The following is a 13,225-nucleotide window of genomic DNA, read 5'->3' as shown; positions in this document are numbered from 1 at the left end:
GTGTAGTCGTGTGTCGTGTGTGTAGTGTGTGTGTGTCGTGTACGTGACGTTGTCGTGCGTTGCGTGTGTGTGTGTGTGTGTGTAGTGTGTGTGTGCGTGTGTGCGTGCGTGCGTGCGTGCGTGCGTGCGTGCGTGCGTGCGTGCGTGCGTGCGTGCGTGCGTGCGTGCGTGCGTGCGTGCGTGCGTGCGTGCGTGCGTGCGTGCGTGCGTGCGTGCGTGCGTGCGTGCGTGCGTGCAAAGGTAATAAATATAGGTAATAATAGAATTGTAAAAACAAGATATTCTTTGTATACGAAAAAATTGATGGCCTTAAAAAGGTCGTTTGTAGTTTCTGCAGTTTTTTCTTGGTTTTCTTTGGCAGTAAAACTGTAGAGAGTAGCTTCTTCAATTCTTCGTCATTGCGAATAGCCAGTTGTAGATATCTAGGAATGAGTCTTTTTATCTTCTTGTCTTTGTTATCGCGAGCGGCATGTGCCGCCAATTCCAATACTTCAGCAGGAAGATATTCCAGCTAGATAAACCGAAGCACCAGCACCGACATGCTCGGCGTAATTTCCTTTTCGCAGACACTTATAGATATCCATCCAATGAGGACCGCAATCCAGCATGATTGGAACGGGACTTTCATCTTTCCCTTAACTTTACCACTTTTGCATGACCAGATATATTTATTATAGTTAAAGAATGACGTAAAATATATGATACTTGACTCGTTGTATCTTTTGATGACCCACCTCCACTATTTATACTGCATCACGATAACTACGTGCGTCCAATGGCGTGACAGATTGGTGACAGTGTTACGATTGGCCGTTACTATGTACAAAAACTGCATTATCTAAACAACTTTTTTTTTCTTGTATTCTATTTCAACATTTTTAAGATTTTGTTTTATTTCATAATTTATTCTGGAATTAACGTTGAATACGACAGATAAAAAATTCGTTATTCCTATAACTGCAGACTGTTGATTTATTGAATTAAAAGAACTTATTACAAATATACGAATTTTTTGGGAATTGCACTTTATAAAATCTAAAAAAAAGTATTACATATGTATTTTGATGTCTTTTTAATCAGCAGTTTTTAGAAAATTAAATATTGCTATCCGAAATGAATAAAAAATTAAAAAATCAATACTCATAAATATGAAATTTTACTGTAATATATTATAAGACCGTGTAATGCGTGCGTGCGCGCGCGCGCGCGCGCGCGCGCGTGTGTGTGTGTGTGTGTGTGTGTGTGTGTGTGTGTGTTATGATAACACAATTATAGATTAAAGAGAATCAAAGTCTTAAACGACTACATACATAGTATATATTAATATAAATTCACATAAGAATCATACAAGCATTAAGGTCTAACTAGATCATTTAAGACTTTGATAAAGTTTTATGTTTCGCTGCATAGATCGATCAGAATATTTAAGAATTTCCGATAAAAACGGATAATTCCAATGAATTTTTTTATTCATGTATGATAATTTATCATAAAAAAATTATACACTGCAGAAAATCCCATTTAGTTGAATAAACTATTCTCTTATTTAGATATGAGTACGGTGATCATATTTTCTTAAATAAAATAAAGGACAAATCTAAAAATTTTAGGGCTTTGTTTCTACATGTTTTAAAAGAACCAGTTTGAAAAGAATGTCAAGAATCTGTGCATTATAAAATGTTATTGCACAGTATAATTAAATTGAGATAATGCGTACTTTTCTGAATTTAAAACTGGTTCGACTGTATTGGAATAAACCCTCTGAAATAATAAAAGATTCGAAGTAATAAAAAATGAGAACAACTCTAGTTTAAATGAATTTAAAATATTTTCCACAAAGTAAAACTTTGTTCATTAATATAATATTATAGACATTGAAACGCTATAGTTAGAAAAAAATTTCCCGTAATGTCAAAATAAAGAACAATAAAGAACAATATTAAAAAATAAAGGACAAGATTGAATTTTGAAGAAACAAATAAATCTAAAGAACAGCTACCTAGAAAAGGACTTTACAATAAAGAACGTAGACATGGTCACTGTAGATATGGATAAATAAATCCTTGATTAATTCAATCAAATGGAATTCTCCATTAAAAGTAAATGTAGTAGTGTAATTTATCGTTTCACACGAATAAGCATCTCGGACAACACATACCTGAAAGATTTCATAAAGATACAGTATAAAGATATTTTTTAGACATATGTAAATTTTCTTGACTAGAATTAAATTAATTTTTAATAATTAAGAATATAAAATATATACAAAACTAAATAACTATGGAAATGATCTTTTATTTGTCTTAATTATGAAATCTTAACATAAATATACGATTTTTTTTATTGCATTTTTATTGCATGCGCATGATGGAATGCAGTTAAATAAGTCATGGATAATTTATTATTTAAAAATTCTATAATTATAATAGATTCTAAAAAACCTATAATAAATCTAATTAATTTGAATCAATCGGCAGCAAAGCAAAAGTTTTAACTATAATTGTTTTTAACCTAATTTTCTTTTCATGAAAAAAATATTACAATTCTTTATATAACAGAATTATGTTCTACTTAATAAATGATTTTTTCCATCACTTTTCATTTTTACTTTAATTATAATTGCTTCCTTTATTTTCATCGGTCATATTTAATTTTCTACAGAAAAAAATTTGTTTTCTCTTTCTAATTTCATAAACAATTTAACTTGATTATTTTTTTTACAAATTGATGTACTTGTCATCGTCATAGACTTCATTTTACGCTATTTATTAAGGACCTTAACTCTAAACGTTATAATTAATTACACATAAATTACGCGTCATTAATTATATTCATTCGAATTGATAATAAACAATTTTTATTCTTGCACAAAATACCGCGAATAAATTCTCATTAGCCCTTCTTTGTTTTTACAAGAATTATTACTTGTTTTATTTGCTTTATCTAAATATCAAGCATATCTATTGACAACACATTTCAGTTATAATTTTTATATAATTTATTGATGTAAGTTTGCGATAAAGTCACCGATTAATTAATATAATATATTGGTTAAATTTTGATCAAAAATAAGGTAAATGCTATACTATTTTAATCTTATATAACATTAATTATTAAAAAATTATATTTTCCGTTTATTTATAAAATATGAATAAACTTATTATATACGATTCAATTGATTCTTGCTATGAAAAACAAAAATCGGCGAATCGCAATATATATTGCAAAACAATAACTGATTTTGATTTAAACAAATATTGAATTAAAAACTCTTAATTATTCTCTGTAGAGTCTATAGTGAAGGACGCATGTCAAAACGCATGTCATATGAATTTACGAAGGTAGGCTAGGTCAAGGTGATTTCGTAGTGTCAATTTGAATATTTCACTTCGTTGAATTATTTTCACTAAAAATAGACATCATTAACGTTTGCTTTATAAACGTTATATTACATCAGTTTTATATTTTAGTTTGTATAACATTTTTACGTTTCTAGAAAAACACATGTTTGTAATTTATTTTAGAGGTTATCTCTAAAATTATTATCAGAAATGTCCATTTTCGGAAATATCATTTTATCAATTTTTTATAATTTTATTAATACTTGTATAATAATTATTATATATAAATTTACGTAACGTGAAATGTAAAAGTATCTTTGACATGTGTGTGTGTGACATAAAAATTAATAATAAAGTGTGTTTGATTTTACTGTTATATGAAATTCAATTCAGTAATAACAGATGCATGCTAATCTCTTTTTTGACATTTCTTTTAATAACTAATTTTTACTTCTTTTATTTTTTCTTATTTATATTTACAGATTGTTAGATATATTATTGATAATAAAATGATGCCCAAGAATACTAATTATATTGTTTGGATTGATATGGAGGTATTGAAACATTATAAAACACCTATATACATAATATAATTATATATAATCAAGAGTAATAAAAAAAATTAATTTAGAAACATAAATCAATTGCATGATATTTTTATAGATGACTGGACTTGATGTAGATAAAGATCATATATTAGAAATTGCCTGTGTTGTAACAGATAAGAAATTAAATAATGTTAGCGAGGAATTAAATATTGTAATACATCAGTCAGATGCAATATTAGAAAATATGAATGACTGGTGTAAAGAAACTCACACAAAGGTAAACTTTTAACTTATATGGATGTTAATATTTTTGAATTTTAGCATTTGCAAATTGATATATTTTGAGCTTTATAATTTAATTATTATATATTTCAGACAGGATTAGTTGAAAACTCTCGCTCAAGTACCATATCATTAGAAGAGGCTGAGAAGATGGTACTTGACTTTTTAAAAAAGCATATTCATGAACGTTCATGTCCATTGGCTGGAAGTTCGGTGTACATGGATCGTTTTTTTCTATATAAGAATATGCCATTAGTTAATAATTACTTGCACTACAGGATTATTGATGTTAGTACAATTAAGGAAATTGCTAGGTAAGAATAAGTTGCTTCTATTTTTATATAAACAAATAGAAATGCTGATATTTTTTTCTTATGCAATGTAAACGATTAAATAGGAATCTGTCTTGCAATTGATGTTTAAAGCAATTTTAACAGAAAAATATGATACTATGAATAAATCATCATAATTTTTAGGAGATGGAATCCAAATGTATATAATTCGGCACCAAAAAAGAGAATAAATCATAGGGCTCTGGATGATATAAAAGAAAGCATTAATGAGCTAAAGCATTATAAAAAACATTTCTTTAAGCTTTTATAATTTAATAGTAATATTTAGTATATTGTATTTAATTTAGATAAGGTAATTAATATTAATTAGTACACTTACTTAGACTTAAGTTGTAGACGTAAGTAACGCATAAGCTTTGATATAGGACTTATTGCCGTCTCTTGGAGATATGTCCTAGGTACGCCTATATATGCCAAAGTCTAAGTAAGTGTTACGACAATTCTTGTGCTCAGCCCCTATAAACTCTTCATCTTTTTTTTAGGGTAACAATATTAACGAAATTCCTGAAATAATAAATTCAATAAATAAATTCAATAAATAAATGATAGGCAATTGGGAATTGGTGCTGTAGATGATGCGCAATTTTGCTTTAAAAAAGCTTTATCTCAATAATAAGAAAATAATTAGTACATGTTTTGGCTAATTTTTTAGCCTTCTTCAACAAAACAACATAAAAAATTATTATACAGTAAAATATTTATCCCGTTGCAATTGAGAGGCAGTAATCATTCTGAAGCAAATTCCTCAGTTGAAAGGGTGGATGATAGTGAATGACTAAGAATCTCACAATGATGTAACTGATGATTAGAATAATGATAAATTTTGATATATCATAAATTTAATAATTATAATACAATTAAAAACATGGTCAATGAATAAAAACATATTGAAATTTAAAAAAATCCATATCATTGTAAAAATCATGAATAATTTAACAATAAAAGGACAGTTCGATGTGAATGTATAGCAATGTATTCAAATGTAGATGAATACCAATTTATACTGTAATAATTTTTTATGTTATTTTAAGAAAACTAAAAGATTAATCGAAATATGTATACTAAATATTGAAATAAAACAAAATCATCTATAACGCTAATTCCCAATTGCCTGTTGTCATTTGTTTATTTATTGAATGCAAGAACTTTTTCCAATATAAGATTAATCTCAGAATCTCAGAATTAAAAAAATTAAGTCTAAATTAAATCGAGGTTAAAGTTAATCTTATATTAGTAGAACTGGACTTAAGTAATTAGAAAAAGATAAAGAGTTGAATCGAGAATTGATTAAAATGGATTGAAATTTTTATGCATATTTTATGTCCAATCGAATCCAATTGAATAAAAAAACTTTTTATTGAATTCAATTAGATTTAATTAAATTGAAAAACTATATTTCGTATTCAGAATTTTGAATTGAGTAATATATATGCATAGAAGATGTGAAGATGACAGTAGATGCATAGAAAAAGCTGCTGACATTATTTTTAGATTGAAAGGCATAGAAATGTATTTCATACAATTCCTATAAATGAATAAAAATGCATTTAGATTGAAAAGGATTTATTTTAACATTTCCGCGAATGCATATTTCTAAAAATCTGAATTCATTATTCTCGTTTGGGAAGTTAATTGTATGTTGAAAATAGGTATTACGAATACCTGGAGATTAGATTTACGAATCGCGTTGTGAATAAATGTATATGAATATAATATAAATTAAGAATTATTTTTCAATGGACATAATAAAAACTCAATAAAACGTAGCATAAATTATTTTTATACGCATATCTGCACAAAATTGAAGCTTCGATTCCATAAAAATAAAATTAACTTTAATTTCGGTTTTAATTTTCTATCTATCTTTTTCTAATTCTTGGCAATAGAAAAAGATAAATAATAAGTTAAATTTAAAATTAAAATATTAAAATTCTACATTTGTAAACCGGGCCTTACAGAGCGGCATAGTGTGTGTCAATCAATAAGCGCGCTGGAAACTGAGTACAATGAATCTGTTTACATGACGCGATAACAGCGTTGTCCACGCTCCTGAAAAGTTGCGCTCAGTTTGAACTGCTCACATAAATAATTTAAATATTATATCATCATTCTGTTTTTATCGTTTATTATCAAATAAACAAGAATAGAAACACTGGAAATGTTCAAATTGAACGAATTAAATTCATATGATTGGTTATCGTCAAAAAACGCAAAATGATAGCTGCGTTCAGCAGAAAAATCAGCTTGACAATTGTAAAATTTTTTGATGTGATTGCCCTTCTCGTTGGATCTAAATGTATGAATCAATCATAAACTATGTTTATACAGCAGGTTTAATAATATCCGTAATTATTAAATTAAACAAGCCTAATATATACATTGGTCTTAATTCTAAAATTCAGCCAATGGAATACAAAGTTTCAGTTAGGACCAATCAGGACTAGCAACCCTATTGGCTGAATTTTAGAATTTTAGAGAAGATTGAAGCATAAACCAATCAATAGTCATTCGCTATTCCTCTGAAGGATAGAATGAACTGTGATTGATCAGTTGCATAACTATAATCTTTCAGTTTTCTTAAAATAATATAAAAAATTATTACAGTATAAATTGATATCCATCTACATTTGAATACATTGCATGATTTGCATTGTCCTTTTATTGTTAAATTATTCATGATTTTGACAATATATGGAATACTTTTTATTAAATACAACTGTACTCAACAGTTGTAGTTCACGTTGACAAAGCAGCTAGTCTGCTCGCCGAGCAAATGAATATGATTGGTTGTTACTTATAGATCCAACAAATCACATTCAATCGTTCGGCATGCAGGCTAGCAGCTTTGTCCGGTTTGAACACGTCCAATTCGCCCAATGTGATTTGCACATCGTCACCTGGCGGCAATCACGCGAAACATCTGAATTTAAATTTTTCAACGGATGTAGCGTGGCTCATTTCTGGCGTGTGGCGTTTATAAACAGTAAATGAACGCGAAATAAAACGCAAAATCGTTCAGTTGATGAATATAAAATCATAACTAGCCGTGTTGTGTTGTAGTGATAAATAATATTGTGCAACAAATCATCCAAAATGAATGATACACGTAACGTGAAGAAAGAGAAGAATCAGCATATACAAGTTTTCGTGCGTGTTAGGTAGGTAATAATAATTATTTGTGTTGCTGACACATTATTGCGTGTATTATTGAGGAAATTGAAACTCTGTACATAATTAGAGGCTTAAAATTGTCTTAAAAAATTTTTTTTAATCTTTGTTTCCTTTAATCTTTGTTTCACAATTTTAATTAAAACAATTTTAATTAAATAAATATTAGCTATATTCATTTTTGTAATCTTTATTTTCTATTAATATTGGCTTGTTATTTTTATGAAACAACTTTTTTCAATAGACCAATAAATCACAGTGAGAAAATTGGAAAATCTATTTCGGTATTGGAATTGCCAACTAACAAAGAAGTAGTGGTGCATGAAAGGATACAAGGCAGTCATTCAAAAAAATTCACATTTGACAAAGTATTTGGACCTGCATCAAAACAGGTAGAGACAATATGATGTTTCTTTGTATTGTATAAAAAAATAAAATTTTTTTTATCTTAAATGTTACTTTGAAGAAATATTTGTTTTAAAAAAGATTATAATTTTTAGATAGATGTTTATAATACAGTTGTTAATCCTTTGCTTGATGAAGTATTGGCTGGATATAATTGTACAGTTTTTGCTTATGGCCAAACTGGAACTGGAAAAACATTTACTATGGAAGGTGTTAGCAATGATCCATCATTACATTGGCAAAGTGTAAGTTATTTAAAAAAATATTAAATATTATTATGTATCAAATTTTATCATATTTCAATATATAAATATAAACAATATAATAAATATAATTTAATTATGTGTGTGTGTGTGTGTGTGTGTGTGTGTGTATATATATATATATATATATATATATATATAAAACTTAGAATAACTTTTTAAATTTATTGTAATACAAAGAAATAATTAGAACTTCCTGATTATTGAATTACAACAATGTATGTTTGATATACAAGAAATTAAAAAAGATTAGCAAAATTTAAAAGAAAGAAAATTTATATCTATATATAATATAGATATAATTTTATATATGGTAGTAAATTTTCTTTCTTTTAAAGTATTCTAATCTTCTATAATTTCTTATATAAAATTTTGAACTAACTTTCAGGGCTTGTCACATCTTATAAATGTGATAATGTAATAGTATGCTTGTATAATTTGGATTTATTTTTATAGGATACTACAGCTGGAATTATACCACGTGCATTGAGTCATTTGTTTGATGAATTACGTTTGTTAGAAGCACAAGAATATACAGTTCGAGTTAGCTTTCTTGAATTATACAATGAAGAATTATTTGACTTATTATCACCTTCTGATGATGCATCTAAAATAAGGTAATTTTATTATATTCTTGTAAAAAATATAAAAATTAGATTAGCATATTTATAATTCTTTAGGCTTTATGAAGATGCTACAAGAAAAGGTTCAGTGATCATTCATGGATTAGAAGAAGTAACTGTACACAATAAAAATGAAGTTTACAAGATCTTAGAAAAGGGATCAGAAAAAAGACAAACAGCTGCAACTTTAATGAATGCTCACTCGAGGTTACCATCTTAAAATAAATTAAAAATATGTAATTTATTTTAAAACTTTACGCTACTTATATATTTTTCCTTTTAGCCGTTCCCACACAGTATTTTCAATTACAATTCATATAAAAGAGAATAATGTGGATGGCGAAGAACTATTAAAAACGGGAAAATTAAATTTAGTAGATTTAGCTGGAAGTGAAAATGTTGGAAGATCTGGTGCAGTTGATAGGAGAGCAAGAGAAGCAGGAAATATTAATCAATCATTATTGACTCTTGGTCGAGTTATAACAGCACTTGTTGAAAGAGCACCTCATATACCATATCGGTAACACATAATAATAATAATAATTTCATAAATACGAATATATAAAAAATTTTAAAAATTACATTAACAATTAAAATTTAATAAATCTTTATCTGTGAGAGAAATACATTGATTTAATCTATTCTTTATATTTTTTATTGATCAGGGAATCAAAATTAACAAGACTTTTGCAAGAATCATTAGGAGGACGTACAAAAACGTCAATTATTGCAACAGTATCTCCAGCAAGTGTAAATATTGAAGAAACCTTATCGACGTTAGATTATGCTCATCGTGCCAAAAATATTACAAATCGTCCCGAAATCAATCAGAAGTTGTCTAAAAGAGCATTGCTTAAAGAGTATACAGAAGAAATTGAGAGACTTAGAAGAGATTTGTTAGCAGCACGTGAACGAAACGGTGTATATTTGGCACATGAGAATTATAATGAAATGCAAGCATTAATTGAAAATCAAACCAGGGAAATTGAAGAAAAAATAACACACATTAAAGTACTTAAAGAAACTATGGATGCTAAAGAAGTAATTACACAATGATTAATTTATATTTTATTATAATATAAACACTATTAAGTAATTAATATTAAAGTTATAATATATTAATACTACTTAAGTAATTAATACTTATCTTAAATTTTATTTTTGTTTAGCAAATATTTAATGATTTAGAAGCGCAACATCTCGCACAAACTAATTATCTGCATAAAACTGAGGAACAATTAGAATGCACTACACATATTTTGAAATCGACTGAAGCTCTTTTAGAAATGACAGAACGTGAGAAAGAAGAACAATGTCACTTAGTAGAAAAACATGTATCTACAGAAAAACAACTTTTATCGCAAGCACAAAAACTCTTGGATGTAGCAGATGCAGCAACAGTCGATGTAAATAAGCTTCAAGATAAAATTTCTTACAAGAGGTACATTATTTTTCATATTTATTTATTATATTATTAAGCATTAATATTTTGTAATACAGATTAATGTTTCTTAAATACTATGATAGCATTATAGTCATTTAAAAAAATATATTTAAAAATACATGTTTATAGACAATTGGAACAAGAAAATGAACATATTAGTCATCAGTTCCGAAGTAATATTTCAAAACAGTTTCAAGATATAGAAAATAATGTTACAGTTAATACACGAGAATTTATAGATTTTTGCACTTCTATGAATAGTAATATTGGTAAGTAAAAATTATGAGGATACACTTAATAAATGTAGAATATATATATTATACAGATACTTTTGCAGATTCACGAATGGAACTATTTAAAAAGGATATTGATGCACTAGTCTACCATATGTCGAATGATATTGTTAATAAACAAAAATTAGCAACAGATGAAATCATGAATAATATACATAATTCAGTAAGTATTATTTACATATATGAAATGTAACAAAAAAAATGTATATAAAAAATAATTGTAAAAAGTAAATTTCTCTTTAGTACAAACATTATCACGAGTGGCTAGACACAGAAATGGCACAGTCATCTGATATGACTCAGCATGAATGCAAATCTTTAAATGACATATCTCTAAAATTGACATCAAAAATTAATGATTTGATAGAAGTTAATAATATGGAAATTATAAAAAATTTACGTTGTTTAAATGACAACGTATCTCGAAAGTTTGATGAATTATTGGCATATACAAGTGAATCTACAAGACAACTTTGTAACAATAAGTTGCAAGAACGTGATAATTTACATAAAAATATAGACATAATAAGACAGAATATACAAACTATTCGTCAAGGTGATGATAAAATCATGGAAGATCAAAAAAGGTTTAGAAAGGTATAATTTAGTAATAATTCTGTTATCTGATGGTATTTTTTAAATAACATTTTTGTTTATTCTTTGATTAATATTTTAATAATTTTATTCAAATTATATATATTGTCCTTATTTTACAGTCGTTTGAAAGTCTATGGCTACAATTTAACAAATTAAATGAAAACATGAAGGAGAATTATTCCACTGCATGTACCACCTTAAATCATGTTAATGAAGTTTGCAGCAGTACAACTAATGATATTCTCAATAACTGCCAAAAGGCTGTTGAAAGGAGCGAGACTCTGCAACAGGAAATTCAGAATGGTATAGATATACTCAAAAACGATGTTGTATCTAGCACAGAAAAGGTAACATTTAATTTTCATTAATTTTCAAATTATTAAATACTTAAAATAATATGAATAAGATAATAATTCTGTATCTTTTATTCTATCAGAATTGGACGTTAGCAGAGCAAATTGTAGAACATAGCCATAATTTAACTGACGAACTTCAAACTGACTTAAATAATCACTGCGATGTACTAGCACAGAATGCACTACATGTCGAAAGTAATACGACACAAATGAAACAAAAATTAAAGATAGATAATTCTTCTTTTATTGGATCTATCAAAGTAAATCTATCTATTTTGTGTATAAATATTAAAATTATTTTGGATATGTATATAGATAATTAATCTATATAGATAATTAATCTAATTGTTTCCCTTATAGAATATGTATGATACACTAGTACAAAGAAGAAATGATCACAAAAAGCTTGCAGAAGAATTAAAAGAGAAAAATCTACAAATGTCCATAGAACTGAATGATAAGCTCGCAAGTAGAAGTAAAAATTCGTCTGACTGGAATGACAAAACACTTATAGAAATACATTCAATTCAAGAAAAAATTGGCAAATTTCTTGAAGATTTACGGCATGACACGCCTACAGGTAATCTCTCATCTTTATTCTTGTATATTAATAGGGGGGAGGCGTTAAAAAAATGTCATTATTTAAGTCTTTAAAAAAGGAAACAGTTGTTTATCTAACGAGTCGTGAGAAAATTATTAGAATTATTGGCTTAAATGAAATTAATATTGTCAGTTTTGACTGTATATTTATGATACTTTTTTGACAAAAATAAAGAATTATTAAGCTGATCATATTAAACTGATTATATCAAGAGTCGAATGATTTTGAATTTGTAATTATGAAAGAATCAATATAGAGTGATAAAAAGTGTGGAAAAATCTCGAAAAATATGAAAGATATCGAAAAATATTTTAGTTGGAACTGAAATGATTTCCAGAAGGGACATATTTTGTTCACTTTGTTTTCTTTTTAGACAGAAATACTAAAAAAATATGAAACTTATTACCACCTTTTTAAATGAAATTATGATTTTTTTAATATGATAATATAGTATGATTCCTTTAATTATTCTGCTTATAAAAGTATTAAGCTAGATATATTTAAAAACAAGTTTGAGATAATGAGATATTTTATACTTTATTTTGACATACATATCAACATAAAATATTAAATATTTCGAACTTTTTTGTGTTACATTATACAGATTCTTTCAAAATTACAAGTTCACTCTTTAATTAGCTTAAAAATTTTTCGCTATTTTCATTTCATAAAATCACAAACATACAATCAAAGTTTAAAAATCATTTAAAAAAAATTCATTTAAGCCTCTAATTCTCTAGTAATGTTCCCATCACTTCTCGAACAAATAATTGTTATTTCCTATTTTTGAAAACCAAGAAAATAGTTTTTCCAAATCCGTTTAGATAGAACTTGGAGGTGAAAGTTGATTTTTAACATCCTCTTTTATATAAAAGATTATATGAAAGATCTATTCTTCGTGGTTGAACTAACTATACACTTATTGCATTTAAAAAAAAGGTTTTATATATA

At 27.0% G+C, this 13,225-nt stretch overlaps 2 protein-coding genes and 1 pseudogene across 2 annotated transcripts; 2 read left to right on the top strand and 1 right to left on the bottom strand.

The window, feature by feature from the left end:
- The window catches only part of LOC105618873, a 1,697-nt pseudogene extending 862 nt beyond the window's left edge, over positions 1 to 835 (bottom strand).
- Positions 836 to 3,880: 3,045 nt separating this feature from the next.
- On the top strand, positions 3,881 to 7,504 carry LOC105618872 (probable oligoribonuclease). Its single transcript, XM_012200404.1, has 5 exons — positions 3,881 to 3,895; positions 4,005 to 4,166; positions 4,265 to 4,485; positions 4,648 to 4,761; positions 7,360 to 7,504. The coding sequence occupies exons 1-5, from the start codon at positions 3,890 to 3,892 to the stop codon at positions 7,502 to 7,504; spliced, it is 648 nt and encodes a 215-aa protein (XP_012055794.1). The 5' UTR covers positions 3,881 to 3,889.
- Positions 7,505 to 7,617: 113 nt separating this feature from the next.
- LOC105618871 (bipolar kinesin KRP-130) lies at positions 7,618 to 12,387 on the top strand. The gene is made up of 15 exons (XM_012200403.1): positions 7,618 to 7,682; positions 7,937 to 8,084; positions 8,193 to 8,342; positions 8,817 to 8,977; positions 9,041 to 9,190; positions 9,267 to 9,503; positions 9,649 to 10,024; positions 10,153 to 10,424; positions 10,557 to 10,696; positions 10,765 to 10,883; positions 10,964 to 11,317; positions 11,437 to 11,664; positions 11,754 to 11,933; positions 12,034 to 12,253; positions 12,374 to 12,387. Exons 1-15 carry the CDS (start codon positions 7,618 to 7,620, stop codon positions 12,385 to 12,387), a joined length of 2,814 nt encoding a protein of 937 aa, XP_012055793.1.
- The last annotated feature ends 838 nt before the right edge of the window (positions 12,388 to 13,225 follow it).

Source organism: Atta cephalotes (assembly GCF_000143395.1).
Source record: "Atta cephalotes unplaced genomic scaffold scaffold00018, whole genome shotgun sequence".
In the NCBI taxonomy this organism is placed as follows: Eukaryota; Metazoa; Arthropoda; class Insecta; order Hymenoptera; family Formicidae; genus Atta; species Atta cephalotes.
Note: the sequence above shows the minus strand (reverse complement) of the source record. Positions and strands in the feature narration are given on the sequence as shown.